The sequence below is a fragment of the Neofelis nebulosa genome, chromosome 13 (assembly GCF_028018385.1).
Source record: "Neofelis nebulosa isolate mNeoNeb1 chromosome 13, mNeoNeb1.pri, whole genome shotgun sequence".
NCBI classification, from domain to species: Eukaryota; Metazoa; Chordata; class Mammalia; order Carnivora; family Felidae; genus Neofelis; species Neofelis nebulosa.
This window is the reverse complement of record NC_080794.1, coordinates 87,077,545-87,098,882: the sequence shown is the minus strand read 5'-3', so window position 1 is coordinate 87,098,882 and position 21,338 is coordinate 87,077,545. Positions and strand designations below refer to the sequence as shown.

Here is a 21,338-nt window from a genome sequence, read left to right as displayed (position 1 = left end):
TCCACGGAACACATTTTGGGAATTTTCCCAACAGATAATTAATTAATTAATTAATGGAATCGTCTGCAAAAAGAAAGACCCAGAACCAGAAAATAAATGAGGCAGGATGTCAAAAGAGCCACATCCGCATGAGCAAGGCCATCTGTACTGGCACAAAGACGGAGCCCCCTTGGTACTCGCTGAGAGGCACAGACCAAATGGAGCATCCGCTGAGCAGAGGCAAGACCTGGACCAGCTCCGGGAAAAGTGGCTCTGCGGCCGGAAATAAGCTCTGCTAGTTTCCTGGAGGAACAGTCCGCCCTCATCGCCGGCGCCATCAGTATCACCGGTGACTCTGCAGGGCTCCCGCACCCAGACTACGCCCACGGTGGAGGTGGGGCACTGCGAGGTCCTCTGCTGCAGTCACCTTTCGTTTCTTGTCTTGGGGTTCTTTGCGGAGAGGGCTGAAGATCTCCACGTTACCACAGGGAAGAGGTAAAGGAAGTATCTGGGAGAGAGTCTCAGCTCCATCTGTGCCTGCCCAGGCTTCCAGAGGGGCAGTGGCTGGGAGACCCTCCGTGAGGATACCCAGTGCCAGAATTTCCCCTGGCCCAGAGACCATTAACGCAGAGACAACTTCCCATGATTTGGCTAGAACTGCGTGAATCACAGTTACCTCCTTTGGCATTTCAAGGCTTAAATTCTCAAATTCGAACTAAGAAACCACTTGGGATTGCTTCTTTACCAAAACATGGCAAGAGGGGCGCCTGGGTGGCTCGGTCGATTAAGCGACCAATTTCGGCTCCCGGTCCGTGGGTTCGAGCCCCGCGCCAGACTCTGTGCTGACAGCTCAGAGCCTGGAGCCTGCATCGGAATCTGTGACTCCCTCTCTCTCTGCCCCTCCCCCACTCACACCCTCTCTGTCTCTCAAAAAATAAATAAACGCTTAAAAATCAAAAAACAAAACAAAACACAAGAACACTTATTTTCCAAAATGAATCTGCTTTTCAGCATATTACAGGGGCTGGATGGGAGGATACCGATTCTCAACTCCGTCCCATCATCTCTTAAAGATAAAATGGTACTTCTGTTTCTCCAAAGACTCCCTGACTTTCACTTGGCCTCCTATGGCAAAGGCACAGAATGGGCGATGCCAACACAAGGTCTGGAACACAGCGTGGCAAGCTCACTCACCGAGCTGATTTCCTGAAATCCCAATACAAAAGCTAATCCGAGAAGAGCCGTTTGGTCCTAATTCCACGAAGAAGCAGGAGCGTGAATGTGATGCGTGGGGAGATCCCGCCCCACGAGGAGCAGCTCATAGGCCACTTCCGCAAACCCTGCTTCGTCCGCCCTGGCAAGATGGCCCCGCTCAGTCAGCCCTCCCCACGGTCTGAAAGGGACTGCCCAAAGCGCAAAATGGACATCTCCACTAAGAGAACAAACCGTCGGAAACAAACATTTACCAGCAAGCACAAAGGACTTGTCACAGCTGGTTCTGTGTACGTGAGGATGTGGCCGCTCTCTGCCCACTTGGGGCTCTGCCCACCGCCTTGCAATAAATAGACATGCACTCACGGCAGACACGAAAGGGCCAAGGGACACAATGACTGACGTCATACAAAGAGCCAGCATCAGACCTCTGGCCTTGTGTTCATGGCTGCACGCAGGCAAGGAAACAGATATGCTCCAGACACACGAGAGCTTTGACTGTGAAGTTATTGGCACTAAAGACGACCATCTCTAGTGATTCTATGGTGGGGAATTTTCTTAAAGAAATTATTTAAATGTTTTTTAATTGCAACTCACACAATTAAAAGTTTAAATAAATGCCAACAAATCCCCTGGTAAGAGAGATGGAGTAACTCCTCAGAAGTATTATAATAATAATGAAACCTAAATATTGCTTAGTGCCTTCTAAGCACCAAGGATTTCTCCAAACGTTTAACATGTAATAACTCATTGAAATTCTCAAGAAACCCTAAGATGTGCCTGTTTTACTGATAAGAAAGCTGAGGCCCAAAGAGGTTTAAGAAATTTAAACTTTCAGCACGCCAGGGTGGCTCAGTAGGTCAAGCGTCTGACTCTTGATTTTGGCTCAGGTCATGATCTCACAGTTTGTTGAGCTGGAGCCTGCATCAGGCTCTGCACAGAGGGTGGAGCCTGCTTGGGATTCTCTCTCCCTCTCTCTCCACCCCTCTCTCCCACTCTCTCTCTCTGCCCCTCTCCCCTCCACCTTCTCAAAATAAATAAATAAGCTAGAAAGAAAGAAAGAAAGAAAGAAAGAAAGAAAGAAAGAAAGAAAGAAAGAAAGAAAGGGAAAGAAAGAAAGAAAGAAAGAAAGAAAGAAAGAAAGAAAGAAAGAAAAGAAAAGAAAAGAAAAGAAAAGAAAAGAAAAGAAAAGAAAAGAAAAGAAAAGAAAGAAAAGAAAAGAAAGAAAGAAATGTAAACTTGGAAGTGACAGTGCTGTGGGTTAAGCAGGGTTCCCAGACTGTGCTTGTCAACACCCAGTGAGCCACCTCTCAGGCCGGGATACCACACATTTGCTCTGCCTGCTTACCAGGCACCCAGAGGGGCAGGTATGGGGACATGGCGGGAGGGTTAAGAGCAGCTAGGCTGGCAGTCAGAACCCAAGCCCATTACAGCTGAAGCATCTGGAACAAAAAGGAAGGCCCTCTTTAAAGAGCAAAAAGATCTACTGAGAACTGAGTTGTATGCACACTAGACAACCAATCATCTCAAACCAGGAACACATCCATTTATTCTTTCACCAAAAGCTGGTCAGGAAGCCACGGTGAGGCAGGCACTCCACATCCATAGATCAGTTTCATCGAACATAAACTGAAAATTTCAAAGACAAATGGAAGGTATGGAGGAGAACCAGAATTTATTCCAGAACGTTATGGTAATTTATCACGTATCTTCTTTCAACAAGATGTTTAGGTCTGTTATAAGGGAAACAGTAATAAAAATTATCCCAGGAAATTCAGAGTTGGGGGGGGGGGGGCAGGGGGAGGGGGATGTACGATCACAGACAAAAGCATATGAAAAAGACACTGAACGATAAACATAGAAAAATGAACTCACGTGTAGGCTAATGTTGCACTAAAGTGTTTCTTAATGTAGGTTTCCAGAACAGGATTAAAATGTTGAAATTTTCTATCAGCAATTAGTCCAATGATAAAAACCTGTTAAATTCATCAATATTTTCATTAGCAAGATAACGTGAGCCATTCTGGAATCCTCATCTGAATTACCTGCGCTATGGTGGGAATCAAGGAACAAGAACATCTTCGGAAGTTACCTCTTCTTACTCCAGAAATGATACTGGCCTAACTATAATGTTCCGCTGAAAGCTACTCCCCGCCTCTCAAACCCAATGCCTTGATGGGATTCACAACCGAAAACACTTCTCAGATCACTGCCCTCCCCCAGCTTCAAAGGCTGCAGCATGAAAGCCTCCCTAACATCGGAATAGATGGAAAATAGAGGCTCCTTACCAGAGCGTCAAACACTAACGTATCGAAGGTCTCGCTCTCGGAGTTCTCCATCATGATGTTGAAGAGGGCATCCAAGGTGTCCTGGAGGAACTGGAGATACACCAAATGTCAGCAGACCAAGTAAACTCACGCAGCTTTCCCCCAACCTAGAATAGCTACTATCTTCGGCAATACGCAAACACCCATCTCCCGCAGAAGTCTCCAAAGAAGCTGTGCACTCCGGGGACTTTTCCGAGCCACTCAAGGCACAAGACAAAAATCTGAGATGAGTGAACTCACAGCAAAGACATGGCAGCCTGAGCCAAGCAGAGGAGGCCTGGCGACAGGGACATGCCTGACAGTCCCCACCCCTTCGGTCTTCTCTACCCCTTTTCCTGGTCTTCACCAGGCTGGCGACAAAGAACTCAACACCAGCTCTGCGAAGGCTGGGTCGGCCTCGTCCCGGACTCCGAGTGTAGGACCGGGGCTAGGGAAGGGGCATAAGTCACCGAGAGACACGCTTCCAGCTGAGAGTAATGAAGGACCTTCGAGAGGCCCAGATGCCCAAGGACAGAAGAGGTGTGAGACTCTGAACCTGGGGCGCCAAGAAGCGCGTCTTATTCAAGAGCAACTTGGAAATTCCTTTTATAGCCTACTAGAATTCACCAGGTAAATATCAGAGCATAGAATGACAAACCATCATCAATTAATTAAGGAAAGAAAAAAAATCGCACGATTCCAAAGTTATGTCGCACTGGACATTGTCTTCCAAGCCCATCCCCATCCTCCCCCGAGAGAAGCGTCAAACGGACCAGGAAAGGCCATCTTGGAGGTAATGAGTTCCCTGTTTGTGGAGGAGTTCAAGAACAGGCAGTGTGCCACATGACAGAATATTGGCGTAAAAGAGAATAAAATATAGATACATCATCATTAGTCACCAGGGGCATGCAAATCGCACTTGATCTTAGCCAAAAGGCCGAGAAGCGACGGGGACATGCAAATCGAAACCACAGGCAGCTAGCACTGCACACCCACCGAGAATGCTACCATCGAGACATGAGCGATCCTGGAAGTATGGGGCGGGCAACGAAGCGGAGGAAACGGACGCCTCGCACATCACTGGTGGCAATGTACAACAGCACGATGGGTTTGGAAAACGCTTAGACAGCGCCTCCAAGGGTTAAACGTATATTCGCCACGGGAACCTCTTCATTCGTAGGCTTGTATCCAAGTGAATGGAACATACCCGTCCACACAAAAACCTGTACACAAATATTCGCAGCAGCTTTCCTCCCAGACATCAAAATGGGGAAACCACCCGAATGTCCACCAGCTGATAAATGAGAGAACTACTGTGGCATAGCCATACGTTGGGATGGTTCTTATTCAGCCATAAAAAGGAATGAAGGGCTCAGTCGGTTAAGCATCCGACTTCGGCTCAGGTCATGGGCTCGCAGTGTGGGTTCGAGCCCTGCATTGGGCTCTGTGCTGACAGCTCAGAGACTGGAGAATGCTTCAGATGCTCTCTCTCCCCCTCTATCTCCCCAACTTGCTCTCTCTGTCTCTCTCAAAATAAGTAAACTTAAAAGAGTGCATCATATGGTATGTGAATTATATCTCAATGAAGCTGTTATTAAAAACCAAAGAACAGGTGAGACAGCCCCAGAGCAAGGGTGTCAGAAGGATGGCTGAATGGGATGTCTGGGCCACATTCTTCCCGGATGGCTCAGCCCATGCATAGAACACACAGAACCACAAGGGCCTTCAGGTCCTCCCAGAGGGTCTCGAATGGGTTGAGCACTCAGGCTGAGGAACCCAACCACTCGGACCTGCTCCCCAAACCAGTGCCTGCCCCGCTGCTCCCCCTTACGCTGTGAAACGTTGCAACAGCCCCAAACCCAACACTACATATCTCCCTCAGGAAAGGGGACATCCTCCCAAACCTAGTAAGAGATCTGAGACCTACCAGTGCATAAAACCTCATTATATTCTGCTGTGCTGCCCCCCCAACCCCCCCACACAACGATTTCATCCCAGGAAGTGGGATGAGACGGCAGGGGAAGCAAACCACCTTGCTGCCCAAGAGGTGTTCTGGTCCAGCCATCAAAGGCTTTACCAACCCTGCAATTATGGAGGAGCCCACATCACTTCATTACTTGAGTATTATTTCCCATCATTTTCAGTTCATAAAATCTTTGCAAAGGTCAAAACTTTATGCCATCTGGTAACAGCCCAATGTTGCTGCCAATGGACTCACCAGCTCGTGAGTTCACTGTGGCTCGTCTCGGTTCACATAGCGTCCCTGCAATAGCTCTGCCCATCCTACCCAGACAAATGACAGGATCAGTGGCAAGGAAACATGGCAGCAGAGAGCCAGAGTCTTGTTTTTCTGGCTGTCGAGCCAGAAAAGGTACAGGGATACCAGCATCCTGAAGGAAGTCCCTCACATGGAGCCATGAACACCCTTCTTCTGACACCTACCTTCTCTCTAAGACTATCCACTGGAGGCCCCAAGTCACCATTTTCATCTCCCACCAAAATGAGCAACTGCATCTTTTAGCAAAGAAGCAAACGCTGTTCTTAACCCGCCGTTCAATGTCATGTCCCTACTAGCAGTTATGAATGTGCACAAGGTGGGGGGCGGGGCGGGGGGGGCTGGAATGAATGGAACAAACTCGGTCTATGACGTCCTCAAACAGAGTAAAAGGAGCCCCATGAAGGCTGGGAATCCGTCCAGCCCTGGCTCTCATTAACAGCCGTGTGGGTTGGACACGTCCGTTCACCTCTCCAGGACTACAGGGTACTCAGGATGTACCAGCGATGGACGGACAGGTCACACACACAGTACCATGGTGCCAGCACACACAGGAAGGACAGGGGCTGGTGAAAACCACTTCCAGGGCTGAACACCAGGATTTGGTACTAGGTTAGGTGAGGGGAGTGAAGGACAACAAGACAAGATGGTTCTAGATCATCTCCTTATGTGTAACAATAGGCCAACAGGAACACGGCTAATTCCTGATGTGATACAGGGATTTCAAAAGGAAAAAGCACAAAATTTCATTAACTGTGTGTCTCCTCGAGTTACATTCACTTATTCACCCAGCTTCCATTTGCATCAGGGAAGTTACAAGACCCAGAGAAGTTTCAAATGCAATTAGCATTGTCCAAGCCAGAGGTAGCAGACAAAAACCTAAAAAGATGATTAAAATTGGAAGAGTGGCAAGGATATGTTTCAACGGTTATACAATGAGTTTCAGAAAGTGGTGCAGCCAAATTAATTTATAGTGAAGTTAACCATATTGCTGCTTAATTAAGGCCATTTTAAGTAATTAATTTTTACAGAGATAAGGCGGTCTCCTTCTGCAAGCACCTCTCACAGAGGATGAAGGACTGAGCCAGGGACAGACAGACCCGGCGGCAGAGAGCTCGCTCACAGAACACCACCAGTGGGGACCAGTTGATCGTGTGCAGGCCAAATGGGGCAAACTGAACACGGAAACAGGTTTCCTTACATAAAAGGAAAAGTCACCGGGGCCAAAAAAAAGGATAGAACGCTCTAATATCAGAAGTAATAACAACTCTCTGATAAAAAAAATTATTAAAAAAAAAAAAGAATTATAGATTTGGATGACGAGCCTGGGTGGCTGAGTCTGTTAAGCGTCCGACTTCAGCTCAGGTCATGATCTCATGGTTCATGGGTTCAAGCCCCGCATCAGGCTCTGTGCTGACAGCTCAGAGCCTGGATCCTACTTCGGATTCTGTGTCTCCCTCTCTCTCTGCCCCTCCCCGGCTCACGCTCTCTCTCTCTCAAAAATAAATAAACATTAAAAAAAAGAAAAGAATTCTAGAATTGGAGCACTCCAAGGATCTCGGATCACCCTAGTCTGACTGTCCTATCTTGCAGATGAAGATTCAAGAGGGCACCTAACATTTCTCCAGAGTTCTGTGGGAGGTTAAGAAACGAGTCCAAGATCACACGGGAAGCAAACAGCCATGACAAGGCTCTCAGTGCTCTGACGTCCTGAGCCAGAACCCAAGACCGGCTTGAATCCAAAGCCCGTTTCCTTTCCCGTGAAGCCAGACCACCCTACCAACCGGAACCCAAGGTGGAGTCTGTCCACGTGGAGGTGCATGGCAACAACCACCAGAAGCCACCTGACGGAGGGATTCTGACGGAATCGCATGCTACCGAGCAGGCAGTGCCTGGATCCGCCCACACATGGAAGAACACCACACCATGCCCCACCCCCGGGGTCTGCGTTACCTTCACTACTTCGCCACCATCGACCTTCATCAGCTGCCTCAAGTTCTGCTGCAGCAAGCTGGTGTTGGAGCGCCACTTGAGCAGCCCCAGCAGGTCCACTGGAAACAGAGAACAACGGACATCAGATCTTCGCGGCAAGAACCTGGTCTCCCTTCGTCACGCGTCCGGTGAGGTTCTCCATAGAACTTTGAAACAGAGCGATCAGCCCTGCTTGGAAACCTCCTCCCGCTAAAAACTTCATTACTTTCTAGAACATACTTGACACCTCGAATGGCTGAATACATGACTTCCGACCACATTTACCATGAAATGATTCCAGGTCGAAGCTTAAAATTGCATTCGGCGTAGCACCTGGGTGGCTCGGTCGGTTAAGAGTCCGACTCTTGATTTCAGCTCAGGTCATGATCTCCTGGTTCATGAGTTTGAGCTCCGTGTCAAGCTCTGTGCTGACAGTGCAGAGAGCCTGCTTTGGATTCTCCCTCTCCCTCTCTCTCTGCCCCTCCCCGGCTCATGTGCTCTCTCTTTCTCTCTCTCTCTCAAAATAAATAAACTTAAAAAAAAAATGCATTCAGGAGCTTTAGAAAAAAGGGCTGAACTTTTCAACCTGCAAGAAGGTAGATTCAGACCAGCAGAGGGTCTGGAAGAAGGCTGCTGGCCCATCAAGTGCGGTCCTGAAATACCAAGTGGGTTTTTTCCTATCTGAGAACATGGCTTTTACTTATTTATTTTTTAATTAAATAACATAAAATAAGAAATGCACGTTCAGGTACAGAAACTACAAGGTGACGGGAAGCCTGGGCCAAGGGGCAACCACTGCCCTCATCGTGGCCTGACCCACCATGGCTGTTTGTCTCCTATGGTTGAATTTTATCTGGTTTGTTTTCTCATAGAAAAACCACAGACTGAATGGATGCATTTTTACAGACTAAGTGCGGAAGACAATGTCCGGAGATGATTTTGTTTAAGACAGCAAGATGTTCTTTAAGGCACGAAGACAGAATCCAAAGCATCTCTAGGAAAGAACATGTGCCCACACATTCTCCACTTGAAAGTATATTAATATCCCATTATGTGAAAAAAAACACAATTAGCAAAGTGCCTCCAAGTGACTGTTTATGCTCATCGGGAAGAAACTTCAGCTACGCAAAGTATCTCCATTAAAAAAAAAAAAAAACCTAGTTCATAATGAAAAGAAAAATACAATTTTGGCAATATAATTTTAGCATTTCAGGGGACATAAGACACTTGCTAAGGACTAAACCACGCAAAAGGCATTCGTGTGATGATCACCAAAACATACATTCTCCTTTATTTGCCCTCCCCCCAAGGACAGCTAATGGGGGGGGGGGGGAAGGGGGGAACACTGACAATGAAGAGGGACGGTACCCAGGAGCACTGGGCAATGAGTAAGCTGTAGGCTCGAATGCCCGCTGGGCCACATCACCACCATATGACCTTGGGCAACTAACCTCACTCAATTTACCTATCTGAAGGATGGGTACGATGTTGCCCAACTGGAAGGTTGGTGCCAGGATTAAATGGTGTGATGTGGAGAAAGTGCTCAGCAAGCTACCCAGCATGAAGACAGACAGCAGTGGCTGTCCATCCACAAGATGATGAGGAAGTGAAAAATTTTAGCCATTCATCGTGAAAACTAACATGTTTTCATTTGTAAATGAAGATGGAGTATGAGAAAGGCCACATCCTGCCCAGACATGCCCTAGGTGCCAGGGTTAAGGGAGATTTCCACCTCATGAGAGTTATCAGTGTTTTTTCAATGGAAACTAGTTACTTATCTGGATTCCATTCCCGCAAAGTTAGCGGCACTTCCGGTGTGAGGGAGGCTTAGGCTGATGTCGGTATCTTAAATCTGAGAAAAGGTACAACCGGCCAGCATAAGAACACCTCCAAGGAGGGAGAGCATGTTTTAAGAAAACAGCTTGACCAGCCCCCCGCTAGCAGGGTCAGACCAGCGCTCCCTGTCCGAGCCCTCATCCCTGGGAGCCACCGCGGCTTGGCCATGATCAATTCTGTGTCTTGTGACTTCTCTCTAATTACATAGGAAGCTAATTGAGGAGAGGAATCACATCCTCAACTTCCCTTTTTATCCCCCACAGCATCCAGTAATGCTGAGAACAGAGATGTTTAATACAAACCTCGATGAATAATTCAGCCACTGCTTTTCCCTAAGTAACGGAACTTCGCAGGAACAAATCATGGCTGCAGAAAAATGACTCCCTGAATGAGACTCTGGGACTCAGTGCTCAGACGCCAAGTGGGGCAGCTCCATCTTGCACACCACCTGCCACACCACCATCCCAAAAAGAGGAATCATTGGCTGGTGTGCAGTGAAAGACAAAAGATGCCCCCTTTACTCTCAGTGAGCATCACGTCGGAATCTCCTCGTTGCCCGGCAACCGCTGCTGCCAATAGCAGGGTGCTCGCTCCCTCAGTTCCAGGGAAGGAATTACCCTGTGACTGATGACGGCCGAGGAGTCAGGAGGTGCGAGGAGAGGTCAACATCACCCCCGGGGAGATGCCTGCCACTTAACCAACACCTTGGAGAGTTCTCGTTCACAGTCCCCTTCTCCAGCCATACGTGGGTTATGAAGGATTCTGTGGGGGAGCCTCCCAACCTAACTGCTCTTCGGGACGTTGTTTGGATGGGGAAAACGTGTTCAAGTTCCAAATAACAATTTCCAAACGTGCTTCTGGAACGTGACCCAAGCATAAGGCGGTGGCGTCCTGTGTAGTGAAAATGACAATACACAGCAGCTCTCATTTTTTCCAGCACGTAATGGAAAGCTGAAGCGTCACATGCATGGGGCAGTGACTCCCCGGAGAGGCTGCCACTGCCCTGAGTTCAAGGAGGCCCTGGGCGGTGTAGCCATCAGACTAGTGAACTACCAGGGTGGTATCCAGAGAGTAACATCTGACCCGTGGGGGCATCCTTTCCATAACGCGGTCCCAAACCAGCACCTGCCTTGCTGACCATGTGCTCCCTGGGCACTAAACGCACAAGCCCCCCGTGTTTTCTGCAGCCCTCCCCATGCTTACACAGAACCCCGATGCCCAGTTAAGGCTTTACAATTGCTCACGGAGATTACTGACTACCACCAGCTTAGGGCAATGCTTAGGGCAAACCGTGATGATGAAGACATTAGAGAGACGTATCCCAATGGGCTTCATGCATCCCCCAGGTTCCCCCGCACAGCTGACTCACGAGCCAAGCAGTGAGGAAGCACCTTCTAAACAGCGTAATACAACGGAGTGGAGAAGGCGGGCCCGGAAAGTTGGAACGGGGCCTGCACACCCGACTGCCCAGCCCTCTTTCCCATCCAATGCCATGGCTTCCAGAGGAGAGGGTTACTCTGTCCCCTTTGATCCTGTTAAGGTGCAAACAGTGACTACCCCTCGGGCAAATCTGAGACTCCTGCCAAGATTTACAGACAATCCCCAGGGACACAATTCAAGATAGCAACAAACATTAATAATCAAAATCCATATTGGGTGGCTAAGAGGGCAAATTGGATTTTTCAGCTGAGTTTCAAGAGAGCATAAAGTCACCCTGCACAGCTGTGATATGCTCACATTTGGGGGATGCAATTTTTAAAGGTAGGAAGTATACAGAAGGGACTGCCGCGTCCAGTGTGCTGTGAGTAAGAAGTGCCCCTGGCCACACAGCCACGTTGCTGGGGACTCCGCAAGCGGTGGGAACAACTCAAGGCAGCCGGCCGGCCCAGCACAGGCACCACCTGACTCTGCATTTCAGTGTGCTTCATCAGCCGGTGCCTTATCTCACCACCAGGGGAATTAGAAGGGCCACCAAAACCAACCTTTAAAAATAAAGGTAACTGAGGGAGCCTGGGTGGCTCCGTCGGTTGAGCGTCTGACTTCAGCATAGGTCATGATCTCACGGTTTGTGGGTTCAAGGCCTGCGTCGGGCTCTGTGCTGACAGCTTGGAGCCTGGAGCCCGCTTCGGATTATGTGTCCCCCTCTCTCTCCGCCCCACCACTGCTTGTGCTCTGTCTCTCTCTGCCTTTCAAAAATGAATAAACATAAAAAGAATTTTTTTAATAAAAAAAAGAAAAAGAAAAAGAAAAAAAAACAGAGGGTGACTCTGTAGCTTGAAAAAGCTAAAGGGGCGCCTGGGTGGCTCAGTCGGTTGAGCATCCAACTTCAGCTCAGGTCATGATTTCAGTGTTCGTGAGTTCAAGCCCCGCGTCGGGCTCTATGCTGATAGCTCAGAGCCTGGAGCCTGCTTCCGATTCTGTGTCTCCCTCTCTCTCGGTCCCTCCCCAGCTCACACTCTGTCTCTGTCTCTCTCAAAAACAAATAAATGTTAAAAAAAACAAACTAAAAAAAAAAGGTAACTGGTAATTATCTCAGTGAGTAGCTGGGAGACGGGAAGGTACACACAGAGTGGGCACCTCAGACCCTCCAGCTCACATAACCCCCGCCAGGCCCTTTGAGACAGACGTTACACCTGCATATGTGCCTAGATGAGGAAATGAGGTTCAGGCGGTGTCAGAGGCCCCCGTTCAAGGTCACTTCCAGGATTAGCACAGAGCAAGGGCTCAGAGGCACGTCTTTGCTCTGACTCCAAGTCTCGTGTTTTCTTCCCCTTACGCCGTGCTGTGTTCCTTTGGCCAAAAACCTTTCTTTTAAAGCAAGCCCACTGGTTTATCTCTCTTTAAGGTTAATCCTTAGACCAAAACTATAGTGAAGTTTGAAGCACAATGGATGTCACGCTCCCTGCTAGTCCATGGATGCCCACACCGTCCATCCCGGAGGATGCGTGAATGACCCACGGACAGTGATCCTGCTCCTGCCGAAGCTTCCGCTGCTGAACGAGGAGCACGAGCAGGACTCGGGTGGGGGAGGGAAACCGCGGGGTGACACGGGTCTGTCCCCAAACTCACCGTTCTGGGTAAGTTTCGTGGAACACACCAGTGTTGAGATCTGGAAGGAATCTTTGCTGATGGTGCAGCTTCCAAGACTCTGCATGCTCCTGCCCGTGGCAGAGTGCGCCTTTTCTTCCAGCTCTGCCTTCGTGGAGGGCAGGCTTAGGTACGTCGCGGCGTCCTCCAGCTTCTTTGCCTCCGCCTGTGGGTTTAATTACACGCATGTCAAACACGAGTCACAAAGGACCGACACCTAATTCTTTCCTATCCCTTGCTATCCTCAATCCTTCTAACCATCATGATATTTGCTCTTTTTCATTTGCTAAACTATTTTAATGATTTCCCTTATTCCTGTAGATTAATTCATGTTAACATTTATCGTACATCATCCTCTCTCATCAGGAACAGCCAAAAGGCTGGTCATCTGCAATGTTCACTTAGATAACGAACTGTAGCCAGAGAGCAGCTTTCTCACAAAGAGAGGAAGTGTCAGCTCAGGCCAGGAAGCCCAGAGACGGGTGAAAGAGTCCATACTAGCAACAGGGCACCAATAAAGTGGTATACCTTGTAGACGATGAGATCATGCTCCCCGTCCCTCAGAGTGGTCCCATCGTATCTCATCAGCTTTACAAATGCTAGTGCAAATATTTTCTCAGATTTATCCTTAGCTGCAAGAGAAACCAATCATCGTCATCAACTGCCATCATGACAATCTAGCATCATAAAATGCTGCGAGGCCTACCTTCATGAAAACACTACAAAACCGCACTGGATTACAGTAAACACAGACAAATGGAGAAATGGACGAAGTTAACCAGAGGAAGGCTCCTCACTTGAGCTCAAATTAATCTTGTAAATTCAAAGTTATTGCGACCAAGATCTCACGCGGGCCTTTCCTCGGCAAACCTGAAGCCTGATTCCCAAGGTCAAGGGTAGCACGATGATGTTGAAGAAGGCCATGGAGGCAAGCCTGCAATCCTAGCAACCAGGAGTGACCGGGAAATGCTAACAAGGAAGATGCTGTGGCTTAATTAACATCGGGATACTCAGACCAGTGCGAACCACAGGGTCTGGAGACGCGAGGCAGGTGACAGTCCAGAAAGGACAGACCGTTCCCTAGGAAAACTGGCAATCAATATGGAACAAGAGAACAGACTCCTACCCTATAGCATCCCCTAGTATAAATTCAGGTGGGGTGAACACACGGATGTGTAAATTTGTTCTCTTTGGCAACAAAGCTCCCTCCCCACGTACCTGCGCGTGAGACTCGTTCCCTCACTTCATTCAAATCTCTGCGGACGTACCGCCTACTCCGAGGTGACCAGCCCGTCTAACAGAGTAAATTAGAAACTGGTCACACTCTCCCCTCCCCTGATGCATTTTTCTTCATAAGTGCTATGGACTGAATTGTGTGCCCCCCCACCCCACCCCAGTCTGGGGCTGGAGCCCTAGCCCTCCACCACGTGACTACAGTGGAGATGTGTCCCGTAGGCAGGTGCTTGAGGCTAGTGAGGTCACTAGGGTGAAGTGCCGATCCTCCGGCACCAGTACCCGTCAAAAAAGGAGAAAGAGACCCCAGAGCTCTCTTCCTCTGTGTGAGTTCACAACCCTGGAGAGGGTCCTCGCCAGAACCCAGGGTGCTGGCACCCTACCCTCAGACTCCCAGCCTCCAGAACCCCATTCCTATTGTGGAAGCCCCCCAGTCTATTCTGTTACGGCTGCTGGAGCAAAGCGAGATAACAGTCCTCACCCCTGTCAGAGCTCCAGCCGTGTGTACGTGTGTGTGTGTGTGTGTGTGTGTGTGTGTGTGTGTGTGTGTGAGCTGTTGTTCAGCCTTCGTTTCATGCGCTGGCCTTTGGAAGGCAAGCGACACTGCGTCCGCGTCACTGCTATCTCCCCAGCACCGAGCAGTGGTGCCTGCCACCTATCAGGTACTCGGTCCCCATCGTTCTACTTGGAGAGGTGACAACGAACTGGTTCTCTCACTCAATGACAGTGACGTGGGGTAGGGTAATGGCGGGAACAGTCCCGATGGGCTGGGTGGTTGGAAGAGGTCTCTGAGAAGAGGGACAACACGTGAGCCAAGACGTAAACCTTCCAGAATAGACGTGGCCAAATGCACAGTCCCCAGGTGGGCCCAGGCTTGGCCATTTTGGGGACGGAAAGCCAGGGGACCGGTGAGTAGTGGGTGGTGAGGGGGGCAGGGGCCAGCGCAGGAGGGACGGATGAGGAGTCTCTGCCGACGAAACAGATTCAGCATGAGTTCTGCAAGATGCCAAGTGAGTACAGCATGGAAAACATTGAGTTTCAGAGCTATAATCTTTAAAATTACATATCCCAGATTCTCTTTTTAGAGATGAAAAGACAGAGGTCGAAGGAAGGAGCGCACATCCACCCCCCTCGAGTCAGGGGCTCAAAATATTTACCCTAAGTCCCCACTGCACGAGATAGCGTGCCTCATTAATCTGTGCAGTCCTGGTGTCCACCGGTTCCTGGCACAAGTAGGTGCTCAATAAATAGTATGCCTAATTTGATAAATTAATGAATGACTGACCAACCAAACTAAAGGGAGGGAAGAAGGTAAAAAATATGGACCCTAGGAATCAAAAAAAAATATAACTTCGTGAATGGGCATCAGAAAACGTAAAATATCTTAATATTCAGGTGAGAAAGAACAGATGCTTCTAGCCTTGAGCTGACGTGAAAACAATAAGGACATGCCTCCATGAAAGCATCCGGGGTTCACAGGGACACATGACCACCGCTGTCAGCCCACGGCTTCCCCGATCCTACCACAAAGCAGCACAAAGGAACAGTGCACACCTTTCATTAACACGCTACACCGGGACGTCAAGGCCACGGACTGCACATATTACGTGCTCGTCAGCAGCCTTTGCGAGCAGGCAACAAACTTACAGGATGCCAAGGGCACGGGAGGCAGGGCTGCCCCACCCGACCAGGCCCCCTACGAGCAAGGGGAACTCAGCCCCCAGCCGGCTGGACCCGGAGCTGCACAGCTGCTCACGTTCTGGTAAAACAGGAGCCAGTGCATGTGGAATTGCTAACACGTTGCTGGAGTGTAGATCACCCAACCCCCAGGGACGGGTCCCATCCTGAGAAATCCCAGCTCTTGTTTCCTTGGCTTGCCCACGTCCAGGGGAAAAGTGGGTGATAGGTGTGTGTGTGTGGGGGGGGGGGGGGGGGGATGGGGAGGAATTGTGGCCTCACTTCTTCCTATCTCTGACCCCGCGTGTCCGAGATCACGATCGCGGAGGCAACAGGGACCCCCTGGCTGCTGTCACTCCCGTAGCGGACAGCTCAGGACTGCGTCGGCATCACACTCTTGATGCTCAACACGGTTCTAAAACCGCACAAGCCGTGGCGCAGAGAGCCTCATTAATTACGCAAATGTGCGGTGGCGGTTTGGGTGACAGCATCTTGTCTATAATGAGTACTTAAAACTGTCTGGAAAAATAAGGATTTTGAAAATTAAAATGCTGGGCCCTGATGTAATTTATTAACGAGAGAGAACAAGCTCGTTACGAAGGGGGAGCTTACCTCAGAGACAAGCCCCCTATGGATTCCAGAACTGGGTCCTTGCCTTCCAGCGTGCCCCCCTTGTCCCTGCGGCCCGCTCCCATCCTGGCCGATTCACTGATGCAGGGTGCTGAGCCCACGGCTCCCCGCACGCCTTGGCTGAGGACAGACCCGCCCTGGGTCCCCCATCCACGCGCCCCGGTCCGTTCACCCCGCACCCCAGCCTACGCCACAAGAGTCCCAGGATGATATTCAGAAAGAGGAGAACCTTCTCTGCGACGGGTAGACAGCAGGTGAAAAACTAAGACCAGGTGATGGACGTGGCCTCACCTCACCCCAAGGTGTGGGAGTAGGACGCTCAGGCATAGAGACTAAGTTTGAACCAGAGTCGTCCCACTGACTAACTAGGGTGACTTTGGGCCGCCGAGGGGGAGTCCGTGGGCCCCAGCTTCCTCAACCATAACGTGCAGGGCCATGGCCACAGTGACAGGACACGGGGTGATTGTGAGGACCAGTCGAAACAGTACAGCAAAACTGCTCGTGCCAGGAGCCCGGTAAAGGCACGATGCATGTTCACAAACATTTATTACCAGTTGTTCTTCTCCCAAAGTTCTGGCCAGCAAGGAACGCCGTGCACCCCCTGCGGCCTGCCGGTCTGGATGTGGCCCCCGAGGCAAGTATGCAACGCTTGGGCACCGTGGGCCACGCTGCCCAGCCCTCACGACCCTGCTGTTCCACCCTGCTCGAACCCCAAGCCCCCTTTCCCTGCTCGGCCCAAACACGGGGACAGGACGAGAGAGAGGATGATGCCACAGGTCACTTCCGCCCGCCCCCTCCACATAGCCGCTGATCACGACGGGCCCCGTGCTGTCTGGACCCCTTGGTTCAACTGCCTCGGCCGCCGTATCCCACGCCCCCGTGGGTCTTCCGGCTGATACGCGTGCTCTCTGCACACCAGCCCCGCGGACCACGTGAGCACGCCTCGACACTTGTGAACAGCAGCGAGGCCCTGGGTCCTCACCGGCCCCATAGAGGGGTCTACGTCCCCCCAGCTTCAGACCCCTGCGCGTGTACCCGCTCTCCTGGACCACACTCCTAGGAAAGGGACCGGGTCAGGCAGAACCCCTTACAGGAACAGTAAGGAGGATGGACACATCATCACGCAGCAGTGGCTCCTAAGGAGCACCTACCCCATGCCAGGCATTGTGCCAAGGGTTCGGCAGCCTCCATTGTGCTCGGTCTTGATGACCAAGCCTTCTTATCCTCCGGATGGCTGTGAAGGCGCCCGACAGCCAGGGCTGAGGACCCACAGGGTCGTCCATGCAACACAGGGCCCCCAGACCACCCTTTCCCTCAAATCTACAGCCCACAAAATGGAGCCAATCTCACTATTTATTGTTATTTTTTTAAATGTTTATTTTTGAGAGAGAGACGGAGACAAAGTGCGAGCAGGGGAGGGGCAGAGAGAGAGGGAGACACAGAATCCAGAGCAGGCTCCAGGCTCCGAGCTGTCAGCACAGAGCCCAACATGGGGCTCGAACTCACGAACTGTGAGATCGTGACCTGGGCCGAAGTTGGACCCTCAGCCGACTGAGCCACCCAGGCGCCCCTCTTATTGTGAATTGTTTTCCCAAATCTGAGGTCACTACCCAGTGGGTACAGACACAGGACTTATCTGCCTTTCGTAACATCTCCGTGTCTAGAACTGAGCTACATCTTTAGCAGACAATGAATGAATGTGACAAGGTGACCTTCAGTCATCAATAACTCTTTTTGAAGGGGAGAGATTCAAACCCCCATCCTGGCACACCTGGGTGGCTCAGTCAGTCAAGCATCTGACTCTGGCTCAGGTCACGATCTCACCGTTCATGGTTCCGAGCCCCACGTGGGGCTCTGTGCGGACAGCTCGGAGCCTGGAGCCTGCTTGGGATTCGGTGTCTCCCTCTCTCTCTCTCTGTCCCTCCTCAGCTTGTATGTGTGCACACTCTCTCAAAATTAAATAAATAAACACACACAAAAAAAACCCAAGTCCCCCATTCTTTCCTCCCGGCATCTCGGCATCAGCCAGTGCTGTCCCAACATTTCCTGCGAGAGAAGCTCGGCCTGCATCCAGACACCAGGGGCCGCTCACAAAGACAAAGGGTCTCCAGGGTTTCCGTTCCAGTGCAAAGGGCATGAGGAGCCAATTTTTGAAATCCACTTGTATCTCAGTGACTTTTCCGATGGATGGAACAGCATTACGAGTCACACGGAAGAGAGGAAACAGAAAGGAAGAACAGGAAGTAGCAGCTGGAAAAACTCAAGAAAATTCATGTCTCCCTCTAATCGGCTCAAGGAAAAAGAGTCAGTGACATTTTCTAGAAACAAGTCAACATGGAAATGAGTTAAAGGATTAAGATGGCACTGTGTTGGGATAACCGAGTTCTAGAACTTCCAGAACAATCCAGAACAAGTGACGAGTACAGCCTACTGAGCTTTGCCCCTGTTCTCCCTTGAAAACCCCATGGGCTAATGAAGGGATTACTCACAGTCCTGTGACGATCTGTGGCGGAAGGTAAACCGAAGGTGACTGCGGTTGACATCCTCAATGGGAATGGCCACCTGCAGAGTGGAAAACGGATCTTTCACACCTGTACAGTATCTTCTCACATCAATGACCCTGTCTAACTGCAGGTATGGTGCAACCACACACACCTCGTCACTGCAGCGATGAAAACACTGGATACCTAATCCCCCGTACGACTTTCCAAAGCAAAACACCTTCCTTCCGAAAATTTAAACTGGATAATATTGCAAAGGACGCCAAACCAACCCTGCGAGACAGCAGAGGTTTTCGTAAACATTCAGATCCTCCCTGTTAAGAGTCTACGTGTACGAGTTGCCGTTTTCCTTGGCAGCCCTTCTTGGAGGTGCCCACACATCCTCCACAGCCGCGGGGACCTGCCCTCGGCGGCGGGAGCAAAGCTTGCTTGTCATGACTTCCAGTCCAAGGAGACCCAACGCGCGCTGCCCTTCGGCAAAGACTGTCCCTAAAAACTCTCATATCTGACATCTGTGTTGTAGAGCCAACCCTTGGCCGGGGTCTCAAGTATTCGAGCCCTTGGCACGTGGGCTGGGGGAGTGCCACGCTGGGCTGCCGGGGTGACGTCAGCGTGCCGCGTGAGGAAAGCAGAGTGTAACAGCACGGAAGGGGATTCGTCTCCCCAGCGATCCCCTCCGTACGCTGTCACCACTATTTTTTTCCATTTGGTGTAAAGACAGCAGGCCACACATCAAACAGACCCGAGAAGAGAAAGATAATAGCTATCTTTAAAGGACCCTGTCATTTGTCTCCATGAAAGTCCTATTTTTATGTCCAAGAGGAGATGAGAGCAAATGTATTCCAAGAAATGCCAGCGTGGTTCCTTAGCAACCTTGAACGACTTTGTTGCAAGAGCGCCTCTGCCTGTTTGGGGTGGCCGCTGGCGAGCAGCCCCGGCTTGGGCGGGAGGTGGGGACTTCCTTGGGATACAAATGAGCATTTCATCATCAACCCCGTGGGATACAATGACCATGTAAATGATACCTTAACGGTCTCAAACCAACGCGGCTGCTTGACTTGGTAGTAAATCACAGACTTGTACTCTGAAATCCCTTCGTCTCCGGCACCCGGGAAAATCACATGCTTTAAAAGAAGGCATAAAGAGTTCACATCAGACCTCATAGAGCTTGACACCGCATACATCTCCCCACCTCCTGCCCCCATTAGATGAGCTAAGCAGAGCACTACAGGAATGCCAATAAACCCGGCACGAATGGAATGTGCTCCCGGCAATGGGAGGACAGATCCATCTGGAGCCGGCGTGGCCGGCGTAAGATCTTGCTCTCAGCCATTTAAGCATCTTGATGGTTATCAGCACAGAGATGCTATACTGTCCTCCGTCCCCCGACCCCTCACCCCTAACAGCCTCAACATTAAGGTCTGAAGGAAGTTGCCTGAGTCACTCAGTAGGTCTAGAATAAAGAGCTTCAGACCAAAAAGGAGACGGCGACACTCCTTCCTGTTCCGCCAGCTGTCAACACTGACCACCCGACTTCGGCGGAAGTAACACCGGGGAGGCCCCAGTGGCAAGGGCAGCGCTGCCTGGCAGTGACACTGGACGTGGGCCACCCACCCCTCCCAGCACAGCTGAGCCTCAGGTGAGCACAGTGGCACTGCCCTCCGCCACGTGGGCCCAGGGGAGCCCAGCCCTCCACCCATGGTCCAGAGTGGGAGGCGGCAGGGACACGTGCTCTGGGTTGGCCTCCGGTCATCCGAGGAGGCCACCATCTCCGAGCACTGCCCCAGCTCACAAGTCCTGCCGGCCGCTGCGACCACGCAGGAGGAGGTCTCGGGAACCACCACCACCAGCCAGCAGAGCAAGAGGTCGGATGCCCGGATCCAGACCCCAGTCCTACCTCCCGCTAGCTCTCTGACCCTGAACAAGACTTGTCTGGGCCTCAGTTTCCGCATCTCTCACACAGTGATCAGAACAGTGCCTGACCCGCTACCGTGCTGGGCAAGACCTCTGAGCCTTGGGTTTACACTGGCAAGTGAGGCATGGTGACACGGCCGGGGAACAAAGGCGGTCGGGACCCCCTGGTCGGGACTGCCAGGCTCCCGTGCACACCAGCCCTCTGTAGCGAGCTGGAGAAAGAGGGGAAAGAGTAAACTCTCATCCCTAGAAAGGGGGTCACACAGCCCCAGCCACGTCTTTTTCTATCGTGCAGCAGAGCCAAAGAGACACTTGGAAAATAAAGCTTCCACGCTATGGATTAAGCTTGGCCACAATATATACCTCCAACCGTTTTCCGTCCTCGTCATAAACAGACACGGTAACCTCCACATTCTTCGCTGTCGTTTTGCTTCCTTTATCAAAATCGCCTTGAACTAAAGTTACGTAGATATCATTTCGAACATCACCTGGGGGAGAAATTATACCTTTAAAGGCAATCCATTATTCACAATGTAACCGAGAATTCTGCACAACTGCCTTAACTTGCTACCTCTCCTAGCAGCGCATTCAAAACACTGGATTAGACGATTATGCAATATTTTCTACAAAACAGCCTCGCGTTTAAAGGCATGACAAAAGCAGTTTTCAGCATCGTCAGCATAAGATGACGAGAAAGAGGAAAATTTCAAGGCCCCT

General features: G+C 50.6%; 1 protein-coding gene across 4 annotated transcripts in view; it reads right to left on the bottom strand.

The window, feature by feature from the left end:
- Positions 1-21,338, bottom strand: part of DOCK1 (dedicator of cytokinesis 1) — a 528,588-nt gene that overhangs the window by 401,327 nt on the left and 105,923 nt on the right. For all 4 annotated transcript variants that reach the window (XM_058698108.1, XM_058698107.1, XM_058698106.1 and 1 more), the window contains exons 14-21: positions 20,985-21,109; positions 19,733-19,831; positions 18,696-18,768; positions 13,195-13,298; positions 12,649-12,832; positions 7,726-7,823; positions 3,480-3,569; positions 3,067-3,167 (exon numbers count right to left, since the gene is read on the bottom strand). In XM_058698108.1, coding sequence (XP_058554091.1) covers positions 3,067-3,167; positions 3,480-3,569; positions 7,726-7,823; positions 12,649-12,832; positions 13,195-13,298; positions 18,696-18,768; positions 19,733-19,831; positions 20,985-21,109 — 874 coding nt within the window. The remainder of the gene's footprint in view (positions 1-3,066; positions 3,168-3,479; positions 3,570-7,725; positions 7,824-12,648; positions 12,833-13,194; positions 13,299-18,695; positions 18,769-19,732; positions 19,832-20,984; positions 21,110-21,338) is intronic.